This window comes from Panicum virgatum, chromosome 3K (assembly GCF_016808335.1).
Source record: "Panicum virgatum strain AP13 chromosome 3K, P.virgatum_v5, whole genome shotgun sequence".
Classification (NCBI taxonomy): Eukaryota; Viridiplantae; Streptophyta; class Magnoliopsida; order Poales; family Poaceae; genus Panicum; species Panicum virgatum.
In genome coordinates, this window is record NC_053138.1 from 20,462,570 (window position 1) to 20,481,790 (window position 19,221).

The following is a 19,221-nucleotide window of genomic DNA, read 5'->3' on the forward strand; positions in this document are numbered from 1 at the left end:
CCAGAAATTGATTGATGTCAGTCAGTCAAATACGGTAAAAAATATAGGACTTCTGAAGCCCAGGAATTGATATATCAGTCAGTCTAATACAGTAAGATAGGACTTCTCAAACCCAGAAATTAATATACCAGTCAGTCAAATACAGTAGAATAGGACTTCTCAAGCCCCGAAAGTGATACATCAGTCAGTCAAATACAGTAAAATAGGACTTCTCAAACATCGAGGTTTCAACCAAACTTACAATCTCAATAGCTGGTGTGGCAATTCAAAAATCAACAATGTTTAAACATGCAATGACCAATGACTAGTGAAGGTTGTATGATTATCACTTCAAACATATTTAATCCGTCACAGGGAACATATACTCAACAGGCTATTATCGTCCAAAACATTCACTCTCTGATATTCAAGTAATCCTACCAAAAAGTGTCAAGAAGTTAGGATAAAGTTTCTAATTCTGGAGGAAAGACTCGTGATGGTCAGAAAAATTGTATGCTCAAAGATACTTTGACTGTGGCGGAGAAAAAAAATTGCCACTACACCCTCCTCATTCCCTGAAGACAGGCCCATCCATCCATTTCAGATACCGATATGCTGTCCAAGTATGATGAGTAAACGTCTTTGACTTTTGGCACCTGAATTATGAGACAGAAAGTACAAAAAAAAAACATATAAATAAGCAAATAAACTCTGGGAGTGGGAGGCATGAAAATGTTAGAAAAATAATGTTGAATTCCTTTACATGCTCCTCTAAAATTCCAGAAATGGCAACTACTCCACCAGGTTTTGCATAACCAACTATGTCCTCAACCAGCTCCAGTAAGGGATTCAGAAGTATGTTTGCTGCAACTACATCGTATGTTCCTCTTGAAGACTTCAAGTCAGGGTTATTGATTAGTTTGTTCTCTTCTGATTTGTCAACGGCATTTCGGAAAGATGAAGGCTGGGCATTCATTGGTACCAAGAAAACAGGCATTTGGTTGGAATGCAAACCTTTCAGTAACAAGTTTTCAGAAGCAGAGGTTATAGCTTGAGGGTCTATGTCTATCCCAGTAGCTAGAGCAGCACCCATCTGCATTAATAGGAGAACATTGAGCGAATGAAATAGGGAAACATTGCCTTCTTATCATGACACGGTCCAGCAATGAACGACAAACGCACAAAGACATGGTACCTTCAGAGCCGCAATCCCCAAAACTCCAGTGCCTGTTCCATAATCCAAGACATGTTCACCCCCTTTAATAACTTCTCGTAGAAGTAGAAGGCACAACTTAGTTGTCGGGCGCTCCCCCGTCCCAAAAGCCAAACCTGGATTGACGATTATATTTGTGGCCTGCGGATCCTGTGGATGGAAAAGGGTGAGAACAAATCTCTCAGTTCAACAAAATTATCAGCATACAGAAAGAAAAAACAAGAAGCATCCTTAGAATTTCTTTTAAAAAATAAATGAAAACAGCATGATGTGAATACATACAGGGGGGGTTCTCCATTTAGGAACAACTCATAGACCATCAGCCACTTCAGTGGACTCGCATGTTTCCTGCAGCAACCACAATAGTAATCTTTTCAAGTATTTGACAAGCAAAAACCGTGCACCCAAGTCAAGGTTATAGAACAGGATCCCATAAACAGTATGCCATTGGCTAACCCCAGTCTACTGATGACTGAATAGTTTCCATTTTTTGTCGACTGTGTGTGAAAATTAAGGAAAGGAACAGAAAGAGCAACACTGACATTTAAAGGCCATGTACAGGAAAATTGTACAAACATCCAGTCCGAACCTGCACAGTTGCCACCCAATCGCACTGTTTCCCAACAGAGGTTTCATACACTGGGCTGTAGTTCAAACCAGCCGAGCTAGTGGCACTTGAAACGCTCGAGTCCACGTCTTCCCCATCGGCATATATGGAGATTATGGAGATCTGCATAATTAACATTTCTTTTGGACTCAAATTATCCCAAACAATTGCCGGAAATTCATCTGAACAGGCGAACAGCATATGGTCAAGGAAATTACAAATTACGTGCACAAGAAAGTACTCACTCACTTCATCGAGATTTCCAGCATCGGCAATGTCATCCACAGTCACAGAACTAGCACCGAAGCACAAGAGCGCATCGGAGAGCACTTCCTGGTTCGCAATGTCATACAGGAAACAATTGCATGAGACACTGAAGCTATTCGAGGCAGGTGAAGGAATCGAAGTGTCTACGAAGTGCGGAGAGAGCGTGATGTACTGACCGCGTCCTGCTTGCGGCATCGGATGCGGACGGAGAGGTAAGGCGCGGAGAGGTCGGAGCCCGCGGCGGCGGAGCTGGAGGGTGTCTCGTCCCCGACGTCCACCGCGCGGGCGCAGAAGCTCATTCCTCGCCGGGCGCCGGGCGCCGGGCCGCATGCGCCGTCGCGAGACGGCGAGGAGCAAGCATAGAGCGGGAGGAGGAGAGGCGGGAGGTTACCGCCGCCGCCGCTGCTGATGGCGTACGGGACGCGAGGCGATAGGACTCGGGGAGAGGAGGTGGTGGAGACGAGGCGGCGGAGAGGGGCCCGGCCGGCGCGCGCCAGCGACGGCAACATCCCGGCGCCGGCGGCACATTCGCACGCCGCACAGATGATGGTGCTCCGCTCCTGGCGGCTAGCGCAGCGGGAGGCGGATTTAGTGACGTACGGTACGTGGCTTAAAGTCACTGACGTGTGGGCCCGAAATCGGTGGGGCGCACATGTTACGCCACTGAATCTCAATCCAGCGCAGCTGGCAGTGGAATTCACAGTTCAGAAATTCAGAATATTAAAAGGACTTAGCTAATGTAGGCCGGCCGTACTTAAATTTTGTCCACTTTCTGTTTTTGGAAGACACGCCCAATAGAAAATGCACAGAAATTACAGCTAGACATATTCTTCGACCAAACTGTTTTCCTTTTTAATCATTAGCCCACGTGAGTGTCGGGAAAAAAAAGAAAAAGTAGATAGGTTTGGATCTCCGATCAACCAATTTGCTAGCTTTTGAACATAAATGCAAATAAATCATACAGCGAGCACACGACACAAAAAATTACCCAGAACTAAAAATAATGCACAGTACAGAATGACAGATCTCGTCGTGTGCAAATACAGGAACCTAGTTTACCAAAATTGGTGTTCACAGCAGGCTAAATTACGCAAACAAATTTGCCACGCACCCACCCCTGAACCTAAATATACATCATGAGCGAAATTGAATGTGAAGATTCATACTGCACAGGCATCTCATAGAAGAGTTACTACCTACATAAACAAATGAGCTTCTTTCTGACCTACAATATAACAAGGAGAAAAGCACCAAATCAGTTAGTATGCAGCACATAATAAAAGGATAAACTAAGAAAAAATTAGTTGGATGAGGTGAATAACTAGCTTATGTATCATGATAATCAACAAATGCACTAGAAGAAAACTAAGGCAACAAAAATTACCTTGGCAAATTATTGTTTTGCTTGTTCGTAAACAAAAAAAATGCCTAACTAAAAGTATTACTTTGCCCAACTGAAAACAGTACTTTCCCTAGCCCACACAAAATCATGCTATCATTATCATTATCTATCATGAACTCCAGCTTTGGAAAAGAAAAGCAAATAGTCTACATATCTAACTTGATACTATAAACCAAATGACAAGTCTAATCTAAATATACACAAAACAACTCATAACCCCTCATCCTCTAGCACAAAAAAAAAGACATGGATTCGCTGCATCATTGGCTTCGTGCGAGCCTGATCTAGCACAAGCACCGATTAGGAGTTAAAATCAATAGAAAATGGCAGATCATCATAGCATACAAAATTGCTAAAGATCACAAACACTAAAAAATTGTTTGTGTAAACATGAGAGAAAATTCAAACAGATTGTGGCAGTATGGTACCACTACTAATTTATTGTATATAAGAACTTTTATTACCTAATAAAATATATTATTTTACCTATTTCAGAACTATATTATTGCCTAATTGGAACTATATTATTGCCTAACCAGTAATACCGATGCAGAACTCCCAAAAGTGATAGTATACCGACTACTTGAGAGAGAGCCAGGGAGCTTGCCCCCCAGGTGCAGCACAACGCAGGCAGCGCGGCTGCAAATCCCTTGCCTGAAGCCGTCGCCATGCACATCCAAGTAGGAGGGCCACTGCCGTGGGCCCTGGAGGCAAACGAGCAGGCCTCTGCAGGGGTTGCCGCTGCGCAGGCTTTCGCCGGGGGCCGCCGCCGCGAGCCTTCGCCGGGGGCCGCCGCCGCGAGCGCCTTGGCCAAAGCTAGCTGAGTTACAATCTCCAAAGGAATGAAGCCATAAAATTCAGGAATTCAAGCTTGAACTGTATAAAATGAAGTGAATAATCATGTTATATGTGCTTATATACATTAGAGAACAGAGCACCAGTGCGAAAATTAACTAGAGCAGTTCACCTCTATTAGTTGCAGTTTTGTATGACAGTAGCCTAACTCATGTCCAAGCAGCATGTAAAGATCCATTACCACTCAAATTGCCAAGCCTGCAAGATAGCGACAAGATATGAAGTACCATCATCTCAATGAGCTGTTGAATTCAACTTTTGATGGCTTGAAATTGGACAGCTGCATCAAAGTGCCACCAAAAGAACACATATGTCAGGCATCATAATACTGCAAAAAATAACTTCCTATATTACTACGCTAAGAAAAATCCGTAAGCTATGTGCCATATGCATTGTTCAGGGATGTTCATTGGGTTATTCCCTGCTGCTAAAAAAATCCATCCAAACCTACAACCTACAACAGTCTTGTTCGGTTGGCACGCTTGGGGCCAAAACGGGCACCTACAGCAACAAATTTCCCTCCCTCCCTCCTTTTTGAGATAGTACTTTGCCTAATTAATAGCAAATTATTGCCTATCTAAAATCAGATTAATGTGTGTTTGTAATAAAAAAATTGCTTAGAGCAGTGATGTAGTTGGGGTATCAATGTATTTAATTGCAAAAAACCTAACTATATTACGACGCCAAGAAAAATCCATAGCTATGTGTGCATTGTTCAGGGATGTTCATTGGGTTATTCCCTTGCTAAAAAATCCATCCAAACCTACAACAGTCTTGTTCGGTTGGCATGCTTGGGGCCAACCCGGGCAACTACAGCAACAAATCTCCCTTCCTCCCTCCCTTTCTCTGACCAGGTCTGCACTTTCATCTTACAAAAAGAAATGGGAGGAAACAGGTGATGTTGTAGAAAGTAAAAGCAACATGCTAAAGAATCTAAACATTCACCATTGCTTTTAGATATTAAAACTTTCAAATTTCAAAAGTGAAGATACCAACTGCTGAACTGAACTTCAAGTATAATGAGCATGATTTGTGCTCTAGCTGATTACTTAGTTATCAACGAACCAATCACCATTTTTAAGTCAGGAAATTGCAATCGTCTCTGAGAACCATATTAGCTAGCTAAACATAAAACACCCTCAGATGTGGAAATACTGAACCAGGTCGAGCACCAAAGATAAACATGAAACCATAATAACAGATTAGATTGAATCCATCATCACATTCCAATCGAAAAAGCTCACAAGGTGGAGTTTATCTAAATGGGAACAGGTAATACGGGGTGTGATCAATGTAACAAATATAATTCCCAATCCCCAGTGTAAGGATCACCGGGGTGTCCGACCCTAGAGCGGGGGTGAATAGGGTCGCTAATCGCTTTCTATCCTAAGGCTCAATCTATTTGCATGAGATAAACCTAACACGTCCTACACATGCTAGTTATGACTAAGGTTTATCTATGCTACTCTCTACTTACCCCTAAAAGACTTGCAACCTATAGCCAATTCTAATCAAACTAACTAGGAAAGTAAAGGTACGCAAGATAGAGTAAATGCAGAAACGTAATACGGTAAGTAAAGAGGTAAAGGAGAGAATATGCAAACTCACGTGAAGACACCAAGACACACGATTTAACGTGGTTCGGTTAGGACACCAAGTCCCTCCCTACGTCCACGGCCACTTGTCCAACAAGAACAAGTGTGATGCCAAGTCTCTTCGCTTGATCACCGTCTTGTGTTCGCCACCAAGGCTTCCGGCAAGCAAAGGCTAAGTGGCGTCAAGTCACCAAGACACAGCCACCGCCACTGTCTCTCTCAAAGCGTCACCAACGACACCGTCTTCACTATTGGAGCTTCTCACCAAGAGGGGTCTCCTTCTCCGCACAAAGTGTCGTTGCCTCTCCACACCAAGTCGGAGGGTCACACGACGAGTACACAAGATGGTTGCCGCAGCAAGGCTTTCACTCAAGCTTTACTCTCTCAAGAGCTAAGCCTAACCAAGCACTAAGCACTCTCACAAGTGTGCTTAAGCCTATATGATGTACAATGAAGCTCTATGGTGGTTGGAGGTGTTCTTCAAGTGTAGTAAGCTTCAGCAACTCCAGCACACACCAAATGAGGTGTGGGGTGGGATATATATAGCACAACCCCTCAAACTAGCTGTTGGAGGAAAGCTGACAGAAAAAGCTCGTAACGCCGGTTAATCCGACGCTCCTCCAATAGCCATCGTCGGTTCAACCGGTGAATGTAATCTGCCCACTTGAGAAACTAGCCGTTAGTTGTACGGGAAAATTAACCGACTTATCGTCAGTTTAACTGGTGAATGTAACTGTCCCGTGATTCCTAAAAAAACTAACTCTCTGGACAATTACACCGACGTTCACTTTGCCTTCATCGCCGGTTTAACCGGTGCCTGTAAAACTCCTGCTGCTTCTTTGGCCTCCAAGTCCATTACACTGGTGAGTGTAAAACACCCAACGCCGGTTAATCCGATGCCAAACCCTAGCTCGCAGCTTCTGTGTTCATTGCACCGATGAGTGCAATTTGCTCATTATCAGTTTAACCGGTGATAATAAATTATCTTCGTCTTGATCTTTTCAACTTGGATTTCTTCACGGTCTCTTCAATTCTTGTCCTTTGGACCGAAGAGGTTTCAGGGCGCTGCCCTGAGACCCGCGAGGGGTGGCTCCCCCTCCACCCCCGTCTACTAATCGGTTAGCGGAACCACCGTAGGTGCGGCCCTTCGGGCCTAGCTACGCCTATCTTCTCTTTGTCATCACTTGAACCTAAAAGCCTGAGAATGGTCATCTTAACAATCATATTAGTCCAAGTATTGTGTTGTCTATATCAATCACCAAAACATTATATTGAAATATGGCATGAGAGGTCATTTTCGCTACACCCAGCATTTAAAACCTAAAAAGTTGTAAATGTGATCTCCACTCACCTTTCCACCTTGCTCTGCACAAGATTTATCAGGCATAGTTCTAGAGTTCTGAGGTTGTCTTTTGGACATTGGATCCAGCGCCATCCAGAGATTGGGCAGAGGATGCATTGATGAACTGATCTACTGCAAGGAGAACGCATGCATCAATTAGATATGGATTAGCTCAGTAATTTGACATAAAATTGCCTGGACAAAAATTGCTTAAACAAATATATTGTTATGCCTAGATATAACAATAAAATTGCTTATTAGGAATCAATATTATTGCCTTCGTAGAACAGTTTTATTGAGAATCAATATTAAAATGCCTATACAAGACAGTCACGCAGTGTTGTTGTGATTTCACAAGGTAAAAGGGCTACTACCGGTGGCTGTAAAAGCTGGATGCTGATGCTACTATACCATATGCGATGCGCATGTCGGACCACAGAAACGCAAATGGCCTCTCTGCCTGCTCACATCCACGCTCAATCTTCTCGAGTGGTGAACAGTCGATGGGATCCTAGTTGGATCTCGAATGTGTAGCTACTGGATGACTATCATTTCTCCGACTCCCAACCACACCAGAACACAATCAGTGTAGGAGAGAGGGGGAAGGAAGCAAGGGAGGATAGCGCACACCTAGCAGATCGAGCGCCAATAGGGGGAGGGAGCCGCGGCGGAGGCCCGGCCTCCGGGAGAGGTGGCACCCCACGCCAAAGGGCCCCACCCTGACCCCCGCGCCGGGAGGACAGCAGCCGCACCCCTAGCCTCCGTGCCAGTGCGAGAGAGGGAAAGAGAGAGAAGGAGGGAGGGAGAGCGCGCACCTAGCAGATCGAGCGCCGATGGCGGGAGCCGCGGTGGAGACCCGGCCTCCGGGAGCAGCGGCGCCCCGCGCCAAAAGGGGTGCCGCACTGAGCCCCGCCGGAGGACAGCGGCCGCGCCCCCAGCCTCCGCGCCGGGCCGAGCTTCGGTGGCCTATCCGTCCCTAGCCCCCGCACCTGCACGGGCCTGCTGCTTTGAGAGGGAGGGAGCAGCGATTGGGGGAGAGCAGGGAAGAGGAATATATATATATATATATATATATATATATATATATATATATATATATATATATATATATATATAGAGAGAGAGAGAGAGAGAAAGGCTGGTGAAATGAACCGGCAGATGGTGGCTGCGGGAACGGAGGTTCGGATGGAAGATGGACCACAGATGGAGGCGGCCGTAAGAACGTGCGAACTTACGGCTAGCTGTAAGTAAGTCATTACCATATTAAAATATTTATATTTCAAATTTTTTGCATTCCAAGTAAAAACAATAGGTAAATAGTTTTAATATCACCTACCCTATCTCTGTAAAAAATTTCATATTTTTTAGACCATGTAACTTTTTTTTGCTATGAAAGTTGAAGGGAGAAAACAAGAAAAGACCCTCTGGTGTGGCGAAAAACAGGATGATTTTGGTACTAGGGGTAAATCAAACGGTTTCAAGAGTTCGGGGTGTAAGATGTCTGATTTTATAGTTCGGGAGGGGGGTAGACTCCTTGACAAGTTCAGGAGGTAATATGGACTTATTCCTTTATAGTTTATACTACCCTTGTCAATAAATATTCACAACTCATGGATAAGTTGTTTGAAGTAAAAGATTAGATTGATAGGGCTCTCCTCATAAAATGGCTTCGGCTTTGGCGGTGAAGCAACTTTTTCGATAGAGCTAAAGCCATTTGCATAAATATTTGGTAAAATATTTTCTCGACAGTTAATTGGGTAACTTTATGGACAAATGTACTTGAAAAGCGAAGACAAGCCGGAGTTTAAGCTAACTTTTGGTTTTATAAGAACTTGTGTGGACTCAGAGCATCTCTAATAGTTCCCAATCTCCTATCCCCATCTTTATTTTTTTGGGAAAAAGAAAAAAGTCATCTCCAATAGTTTTCTATTCAAGTTTTCCATCTCCTAACAATTGGCAAACTAGACTCTCTTATGTGTAAATTTACGCACGCCTCCGTCCTTTCCCATCCGCTCTTTTTTCCTGCCGCCGTCTTCTTCTCGCTTTGTCGTGCTCTCCATGACTACTACCCTGCACCGCACCCACTGCTGTGCCGGACCTCATCCAGCATGCATGTCCTGACGTCCCCCGTGGATGTGCCCAGCGCTGGTTCCAAGAGATTGCTGCGAAACAGATCACCGCCACCGTGGTCTCGCAGGAACACACCACCGCCGCAGCGTTCTTTCCGGCGAGATTCCGATTGCTACGATGCATCCCCGGTGCAAGTAAGATGTAAAACGAAATCCCCTCACCGTCTTCTTTCTTTTTCTCTAAATTTCAAGCCCTCTTGTGTCCTAAATCGTCGGCGATTTGACTTGCAAGAATCTTATGTCCGCCGGCCATGGAGTTTCTCGTGGAATTAAAACCTTGTTTGACCACAATTTTTTTTATTTTTGGGAGTAAAAATGGGTAACTCTTGGAGATGAATTCTTTTTTGCCTCTCTATATCTATTTGGGGAGTTGGTAAATAATAAAATTTGGGGAGAAAAAATTAGAAACTATTAGAGATGCTCTCATTTTCTTCTTACTACCCGTTTGGTAGGATTTTATTAAAAAAAACACCAGAGAAATCGGTGGAGAACCCTTACCAAATTGGATATAAATCTTACAACAAAGTAAATAGATCCCTAGCAATATAATTCAATGGATGAAGCCGTTGGTCCGCCGCTGTTAAATATAAATTGAGAACTAGAAGTAACTACTGATTTATAATTTGTGTTACTCATTGAAATCCCGGGTGGTCAGAGAGAGAATACGAGAATTTGCTAACATTATTTTTTACTAAAGAAGAAGATAAAAATATGGGGATTAAATGCCAAAGTGACCTTTATACCCCTCGCGACCTCGAGCGGAAAGGAGTCAGCTAGAAGTTCGCTGTCACCGCGAACAGACCTGTGCGATACTGGCCCCACTTGACAGTTTGAACTCGAGGGGTCTTGTTGCTGAGTGCTGACCGAAACGAAGTGGGCGCCACACAAACGCCACCACTGAAGGAACGCTAGTGGACTGCGCGAGCAACGTCACGGGTACTCTTTCAGCTTTGCACAGGTCAAGATCTGGCTACTCTACTGTCCCTTCGACTTTAAGGATATTTTACAACACTTCTTGTACTATTGATACATATTATAAAATTTAATGTCTACGACATTTCCATTCAGATTGACATGAGACCCCCGCCCCCCTACACACAAAGGTGTCAGATATTACGAGCTAATACCTCAATCTGTGTATTTTAGCATTTGTCAACTTAGGCCGTGTTTAGTTTCGGCGCAATATTTTTTACGTTGGAATCTTGCTAATTTGAAATACTAAATGAAGTCTGTTTACAAATTTTTTTGCACAGATGGGTTGTAAATCGCGAGACGAATCTAATGATGCTAATTAATTCATGATTAATCAATAATTAGTGGATGGTTACTATAGCATCACTGTTGCAAATCATGAATTAAGTAGGCTCATTAGATTCGTCTCGCGATTTACAACCCATCCATGCAAAAAATTTTGTAAATAGACATTATTTATTACTCCATGCATGTGTCGAAACATTCGATGTGATATTTTTTTTGCATTTAGGAGATTTATGAGGTGTGATCTAAATAGGGCCTTAACAGCTGATGATTCTGATCCACTGACACGTGCAGTGACAGCATGATTACGCGAACGCAGCCCGCAAGATGACGACAGCAAACCAAACATCAGTTGGGAACAGAGTTGATTCTGATCCACTGACACGTGCAGTGACAGCATGATTACGCGAACGCAGCCGGCAAGATGACGACAGCAAACCAAACATCAGTTGGGAACAGAGTTGCTCGCGCCCTGTTTAGTTGTAAAATTTAAAATTCCAAATTTATCATATCAAAAAAGAATCTTACATGCACTAATTACATAGTTTGCTTGTAAATTCCGAGACGAATCTAATGAGCCTAATTAAATAATAATTAATCACTAAATTACTACAATAACCATACTCTAATGACGGATTAATTAAGCTCATTAGATTTGTCTCGTAATTTACAGACGAGTTCTGTAATTAGTTTTGCGATTAATCTATATTTAATACTTCAAATACGAAAAGATTTCATTTCAAAATTTTTACGCCGGCAACTAAACAAGGCCTCGATTACTTAAATCAGTTCCGATGGGGGCACAATCAATACTCAAGGCACATGTTTGGCTTGTTCAGGAACTTCGGATTGCCACTACTCAGTTCCATACATTTTTTAACCAATGAACCGGGTACATATCTCACAATATTTCAGAGCAAGTTTAAAACAAGCAACGGTAAATAAAAGGCTATTTTGCGCCCTTTTTCTATATCGAATGCTTTATGTACAAATCTTTCACCAGGTGAAGATCGTGGCAGACCATGGTGTTCAAGGTGATGGATCGGAGTTGATAGTGCAGGAAAACTTGTGAAGAAATTTGATCTACACTTGTTCTTTCAAAGAGTATAGCAATTCCTGGGGTAGGGTAGACAGGAAAACAATGCGGCAGGGTTAGAACAGAAGCAGCAATGAATAGCTACAAGAGTGGTTGGGCAGTAGTAATTTGGAGATTGAAAATACCAGATTTCCTTGACAGGTGGTGAGTGAAGGGTACAGCTCCGAAAGAGACTTCTCTTCCCACAATCTTTCCAAACCATTAGATTGATCTGGTTTTATCTCATCTTTACAGGTGTTATTGGCTGACAAAGATACATCCATGGAGTTTTTCCTAATGTATATCTCGACTTCTTTGGGTTGCCGAGACAACTGAAGAGCAACAAACTGCAAAGATCCAGAAGCAGAGCCTTTGCTTATTCATCTGGTAAACTAAAATTGTTCAGGACCAACAAGTTTCTGGAAGAAAATGATTACCTGGCAGAGATGCTGAACAGATAGTGTTGGCTGACAACTAAGGTAGGGCTTTTCCAGTTTAGGCATACTTTGTCTATCAAGTGGAAGCAGGACAATATACAAGCTCAACTGCAAGAACGAAGCACAGTATTGAGCAAACCAAGTCATGGACTTCTCGTACAAGTTATGCTACATCAGCTACCCTTTCTAGCCAACCTTTTTGTCAGTCCATTAGTATTATGAACATTCTGAAGCATAATTAGGAAATTGCAACAGAAAATTTAGAAGCTTGTGCGTGCATTGTATGTTCTTTTTACCTTACTATCAAAGTCATCAGTATTACGGAGCTGATCCACCAACTTAGCAACACGGCCACCCTTGGCCATCCTTCCACTGGAGCCACTGGCATTTCCATGCCGGGTTTGGCTGCGAGTGCCATTTTTCCCCCATGCAAGCATCTCTCCCAGCAGCTGAGAAGCAGTCACTATGACTCTAGCACCTCCTGAGTCATCATTGTCCTCAATGCTATTGTCGATACTCCCAGTAGTCTGAGAAGGGGAATGCCGTGCCACGGGCCACATCCGAGCTCTTTTCGGCCTTACATCGGAGCGGTCATCAACAGATGATGACTCCTTGCTTCCATCATTACCATTTTCTTCTCTATCCTCATCTTCAAAATCAGTTGGGACAATATCAGGAGAACTAGTTCGCCCTATCCTCCTTGATCGCATGTTCCGTCGAGTCTTTCTTGTTGAAGCTGCATCTGTTGCTTTTGCAGTGGAGCGCTTCTTCACAAGTGCTTCTGTCTGTCTCCGAAATGTCTCAGCAATGGATTCTTGAATCTTCCATTAGAAATGAAGCCAATGTCAATAACAACCAGCAAGAACAAAATACCAAGCAACAAAGCAAAATCGTTTCCCTTCAACCTCAAATGAATTGTTCATTGACAGACAGATAGACTTACCTTTTTGTTACGGGTTCTTTCTTCTTCACTGAAAGCAAGTTCCTGTAGTATTGAACAAATTTAGAAGCACTGCAACAGAATAACCAAAGAAAGCAAAGTACGGTTTCTGGAGAACTTATACACCACCTCTTCCTCATACTTATCAATATCTGGATACAAAGCCAGAATTAATGCGTCATAGTTAGGATCATCCCTCAAGGAACGCCTACTTGCACAGTGAGTGCGGCATGCTGGGCATTCATTATTTCTGCAAACAAAAGCAGCACTTGCATTGTCATAGAAATAAAGTGTATTTTTAGGTTTGACACTGAAGCCAGGTTAGGCCTCCACTTTTTAACAAATGACACTGGCACAAGACATTTTTGACAGATAATATATGGGACCCTACCCAAGTCGCATGGATTTATCTATGCAGTCCCTACAAAAGCGGTGCAAACACTCCATGACTGTCCTTGTCTTCCGAATAATGCCTGCAAAATAGGACCATATGAGGGACAGATGGTCAGGTATGCATATGTTGCACACAGATGCTATTTACAATTTCACAAATGAAATTCCAAATGTAAACCAGCTAGGTGCCACTTATTGAAGAAAATCATAAAATGCTAAGATCAAGAGGTCGACTTTCTGGCTTTTTCTGAAAGTTTCAAATAAGCAGTTCCACTTTCACATACATCTCCTTATTTATCAGAAGACAATGACAATTTACATACTTACATACTTGTAATATGTGGAATTCACTAGTATCATCTTTGTAGCAAACACTAATAATAACCTCACATCTAGGTAACAGCAACATCTATCAAAAATTGTAAGTAAAGTTATCGGAAGAACTGTAGAAACAACAAAGTAAAGAGGAACTCTGAATCTGAAAGCAAGTTGACAAGCATATGGTTACCTAAGCATATAGGGCACTGCACTTCCTTCCGAACATCCATTAATTTCACAAGTATAAACCTGTATGAAGAAAAAAAACATTTAGATACCAGTATGAAGCTTTTGACCATAATGAGGATAAATATTTTATTATCCATCTTTCACATCAATTATTTATCTGAAATTTACGCAACCCAAAGTCCACGAAAAGATCATTTTAAACAGCTAGGGCATGAAGAAGGTGATGTTCACAATTTGATAAGAGAACAGGACAGGATGAAAAGAGCATGAAATTATTAGCACTTCTTTCTTTGCAGGCAATTGAAACTATTAGCAGGTAACCACTAATTGGACCTCAGAGAAGGCTCTTAAGCTTGGCATAATTCACAGGCAGAAGAAGAAAATGTGTTCCGGCATATATTTTCGCGGACTAAATAAACCAATATTATCCGAAAGCCATCTGCCCATCCACAATAATAGGATATCTACCAGAATTATCTGGCCTGAATAATGTGTAACAAAAGAGATTCTCTAGTGACTAAACTGTATTGATCTGACAGAAACTGAGGAGCTGATTTGCACCTTATAACAAATAATCAAGTATCAAATGCAGGAAACACAAATGCAGGGTACAAAAAGGAAAAATCATTAAGAAAAGATATAAGAACTCTGATACAGTTAACTTTATGAAATTTGGCTGCAAGAAAATACATGAAAACAGCTGATGCAGAGGAGGTCATAGATATAAATCAAAAGAAGAAGAAAAGCTTATGCACCAAACTGAGTTAAGGCACGGCCCCTAAACAGGGTAAGTTTTATGGCAGTCATGGGGGTCAGGATAGCGATAGCAATAGTAGAACAGATATACCATATATCTGATTGAGAAACAAAAGAACATGTAATGGATATTCAGAGCTTGACGCCACAATCTATGATTGAAAAAAAAATGAAACCCTTACAAGGAACAGCTGGAAACTGACGAGCTGAGAGATGAAGGTGGCGAGTGTGATACAATTGATAACCCCCACGGGAAGATCTTTACATGGGATGAATGAGCTTGAATGCCACTCCAGAACAAGTTGTTAAGAGAACGGCGTCTCCACGAACCCCATTCAATACGATGAACACGGGTGCACGGGTGGCAGACTGGCGAGGAGGCTCACACGGTCGTCTACGCATGGCAAGACCACTGCGATCCTGGAGGTCAGGCTAGCTGCAGGGAACGGGGCACGGGAAAGAGTTCGCCGTAGCCGTACAGGATTCAGGAGCAAGAATAGAGGAGCTGTTCCAGTTGGCGGCTGAACCACGATGAACAGGAGTGCCGATTCAGCTGTGGCTGGCGGCTCCGGCAGAACAACTTGGGCAAGCGACGATCCACCCTGGATGCGCCCCCCGGCATTTGCCATCACGAGCACGGCGCCTCCGGAGCCGTGCGACATGACGAAAGCATGCATGCTACGGAAAGATCCCAGGCCGTGGCGGTGCCGGTGATGGGAGCGCTTGCGCCGCCGCCGCACGGACGAAGCGTCCACCGCCTGCGCCGCCGGCACGACCGGACGAGAACAACTCAGGGTGGCCCGCCGCCGCCGCCACGACGAACCCGATGCGGCACGCAAGTCGCGGCACCACGAAGATCCCACGCAGCGGAGGCGAAGGGAGCGCTCGAGCCGACGTCGTACGAAGGAAGCGACCGCCGCCAGGCGCCAGCGCTGGCGAGCTGGCCAGACATGACATCTCCCGGCGGCGGCCTGAGCCATGACCCCGCACGGGGACGTGACGACACGACGACGCCGAATCGCAGCGGGAGGCAGAGCAGTAGACGACGGCGGAGGAGGGAGATGTGGGGAGAGCGGAGGAGAGGGAAGGGAGGGGGCGAGTTCGCGCCTCGCGGTCCACTCACTCGTCCATCTCGCCGTCGCTCTGCGACGACTGGCTGTCGCAGTCGTCGTCGTCGCCGCCGCCGCCGCCGCCGCCGCCGTCTCCTTCCTCCTCCTCGTCGTCAGCGTCGGAATCTGACAAGGCCCAGCAGACAAGCACGCGCTCAGCGACTCCCGTACAGAGGGCAGCAAGCAGCGCCGCGCGATGCGTGCGCGCATCGCGCGGGGACGGCCCGCGTCGGCGGGCCACCGCGCGCGGCGGCGAGGAGAGCCCAGCACCCAGCGGGCAGTACCATGGCGCCGGTCCGTGGCCTGCCGCGGCCCGCCGCCGCGCTCCTCCGGCGCCCCGTTCAGCGTCAGCTTCGAGGACCTCCGGCCTCCCCCGCCGTCCGCGTCAGCGCCAGGAGCTCCCCCGACGTGGGCGTCGGGGCCTGGCGCGGCGGGCGGCGGGAGCGGGCGCTTCTGCGCGGGCATTCCGGCCGCTGGCCCGGCTCGGCGCTTGGCGTTCGTGCCGGAGCGAGGAGGAGGAGGTCGGGTGGTGGGTGGAACCGTGGAAGGAAGCGGCTCGAGTCGAGGAGGAGGCGGAGAGCGAGAGGAGAAAAAGAAAGGCAAGGGAACGCGGACGCGAACGAGAACGCGAGGCAGGGGAGGGAGGGGGAGGCCAAGCAGGGGAGGGGAAGGGAGACGGGGGCGCGCCCCTGCTGCCCCTGTGTCGTGTAACTTTGGGTTGGTGCCGATGCGCGTGGCCGCGTGCGGCGACCGCTGCTCGGCCTCGGCCGGCTCGGGCGCTCGGCTCGACCCGGCGGTGGCTGGCGCTGCCGCCCGCCGCTCCCGGGCGGCTTCTTCCTTGGCCCGTTTCGCGTTCGCCAAGCACGGGGGCCCCCGGCCGCCGCCGTCTCGGTTCGGTCTGGCGCGCGCGACGCCGACCCCGACCCCCGTAACCGTCGGATGGGCCTTTGAAGCGAGATCCAGCGGGCGGCTCGCCGGTTTTGCATTTTTCGTTCCCGAGGTCCCGGCGCGGAGGCGGAGGCCGTCGGGGTCTCTTCGCCTCGTCGGATGGGACCAACCGTCAACCCGGATGGCTAGCCAGCGACCGGGCGGCGGCGCCCTGAGCTCCGGGAGTTCCACGGAGAGAGAGGAATGGCACACATGACACTGTCAGGGGATTTTGTGAGTTTTTTTATACGTGCTTCGATCACTTGGTTTGCAGCAGCTTATTCTACCCGTTATGTTCATGGATTTTGCTTATTAGTACGGTAACAGTACCTAGCGAAATAGTAAGTACGAAAGACGAGTTGATGAGAACTCTGGCATAAATTTGGAACCCTCCTATTTTGCTATACAATCTCGATCCTACTGTGACTTCTGCTTAATCTTTAGAAAAAAGATAAGTAGTAATAAATTATTTTACCCAAGGTCATATATCGTGAGAAGATCGCTTTAGTAACCGGCGCTAGCTACCAAAAATAAAGGGTGGATGTTGCGGCTGCAACGCGCCGCCGCCCCTCCTTCGTGGCATAAATTTGGAACCCTCCTATTTTGCTATACAATCCCGATCTTACCGTGACTTCTGCTTAATCTTTAGGAAAAAAAAGATAAGTAGTCATAAATTGTTTCAACCAAGGTCATATATCGTAAGAAGATCGCTTTAGTGACTGACGCTAGCTACCAAAAATAAAGGGTGGATGTTGCGGCTGCACCGCACCACCGCCCCCTCCTGCGGCCCCGCGGAAACGGTAGCCTCGCCCCCTGCTTGTGTCACGTTCCTTGTTGAGCAGTTACTCAATCCGTCGTCCTATGATCTAGCATGCCTTTAAAGCAATCCAACCCTCCGCCCCCATCCTTCCCACGCATTATTCGTAGTTTCAACCTACTTTATTTGTTATTTATTAAGGTGGAATAAAAAATCGAATGGATTGCGTGGTCTAGTTTGTATTTGGCTTATATTCAATACGGTAGACATAAGTGCGCTCTGCCACAGCATAGCCCGAGGCGGCTTTTGCCAGGCTGAACTATTGACCGCGCGTTACCAAGGCGCGCGGTGCAGCCTCTGGCACCGCCCACGCCACGCACGCCAGTTAGACACGACAACTCGACGACGGAGTATCATAACGCCTACGCGGTAGACCCAACAGTCTACGCCGCAACCTACACTACCTCAACGGGCGCCTCGCCGATGAGACAGGAGAAGACCCCCCACGGTCAGAGAGTCTACAAGACGATGAAGTGTATCCGGCAAGAGATTCTCCATCACTGTAGCTCCATTAGTGTCTATTTAGTATAGTATACATCCTTATTGGACCCACCTGTCGGGGTTCAACACCTGTGTACGCGCCCTCCTTGCTCTATAAAAGGGAGACGCCCGTTAGAGAAAGGCTCAGGTCCAAAAGAGGACTGGAAGGCAGAGGATAGACTCATCCACCGACACTAGAGCAATACTACTCTCAAGTGGACGTAGGGTATTACGCTCCGGCGGCCCGAACCACTCTAAAATCCTCGAGTGTTCTTGCGTTCTTGCCCCCAAGCTAGATAGGCCTAATCGCTTAGCGCAATCCCGAGTACACCCCCTCTGGGATTAGGCGGGTGCGTTCCGCCACCCGGCTGTGGGTACCCTAAAAAGCCCACAACATCTGGCGCCGTCCGTGGGGATGCGCGCAAGCATTGGCTAGATCTCCGCTCACCTCCTAGTTTTCTGAGGTTGAGTTCATCCTCTGCAACGGCGACGAGAAGATGAAGAGAGGCACGGCGCCACCCGCGACGCATGCCCCAACACCGAAGCGGCAGAATCCTCGGTGCGATGGCGCACGGCAGCAGCGCCTGCTGTGCGTCGCCATTACGACACCTCAGAGCCAGCATGGTGGTGCGCAAGAGCGACGCCCGCTATGCGTCGCCCTGCGCCATCCCAGTGTCGGCTCAAGGTTTTCTCTCAAGCAACCACCGGGAGCCCCCTCCGACGACACGACGTCGGCTCAAGGTTTCCTCTTAAGATGGAGCTGGAGCCAACGGCTGTGGCTCGGGAAGGATGCCTGTCACCTTCTTCCTCACCTAGCTCAAGCCTCTCTCGGTGCTGCTGCATACAGGCCTTGGCCTCACCGAGAGGCTCGGGGGCCCTGCGCCAGCACCAAGGTGGAGCCGGCGAACGACCACCATTCTCCACACTCCGTGCTCGTCCAAACGAGCACCCGTCCTTCGCTGCGCCTAGGGGCCAAGCTGGCTTCACCTCACTATGAGCGGTCATCGGGCTGGCTTCCGACGGCAGCCAGCAACTGCAGGGCCACTCCCATTCAAAGCCAAAGAAATTGTTCTCATGCAAACTAAGCATGAAACAGTTCTTATGCTGGGAAGGGCCCCGCAAGCTCCCGAGGTG

The 19,221-nt window shown here is 46.6% G+C and overlaps 1 protein-coding gene and 1 pseudogene across 2 annotated transcripts; both read right to left on the bottom strand.

Annotated features, from left to right (window-relative positions):
* Nucleotides 1-66: 66 nt before the first annotated feature.
* LOC120698245 lies at nt 67-2,639 on the bottom strand (annotated as a pseudogene). The gene is made up of 7 exons (XR_005684778.1): nt 2,243-2,639; nt 2,049-2,132; nt 1,782-1,922; nt 1,475-1,540; nt 1,175-1,342; nt 743-1,072; nt 67-635 (listed from the first exon to the last, which is right to left on the bottom strand). The product of XR_005684778.1 is annotated as a ribosomal protein L11 methyltransferase-like (transcript).
* An 8,768-nt stretch (nt 2,640-11,407) lies between these two features.
* LOC120698246 (putative E3 ubiquitin-protein ligase RING1a) lies at nt 11,408-16,497 on the bottom strand. The gene is made up of 10 exons (XM_039981774.1): nt 16,148-16,497; nt 15,878-15,989; nt 14,000-14,058; nt 13,490-13,571; nt 13,228-13,348; nt 13,102-13,143; nt 12,455-12,979; nt 12,159-12,266; nt 11,868-12,068; nt 11,408-11,762 (listed from the first exon to the last, which is right to left on the bottom strand). Exons 1-10 carry the CDS (start codon nt 16,326-16,328, stop codon nt 11,730-11,732), a joined length of 1,464 nt encoding a protein of 487 aa, XP_039837708.1. The 5' UTR covers nt 16,329-16,497; the 3' UTR covers nt 11,408-11,729.
* Nucleotides 16,498-19,221: the final 2,724 nt, after the last annotated feature.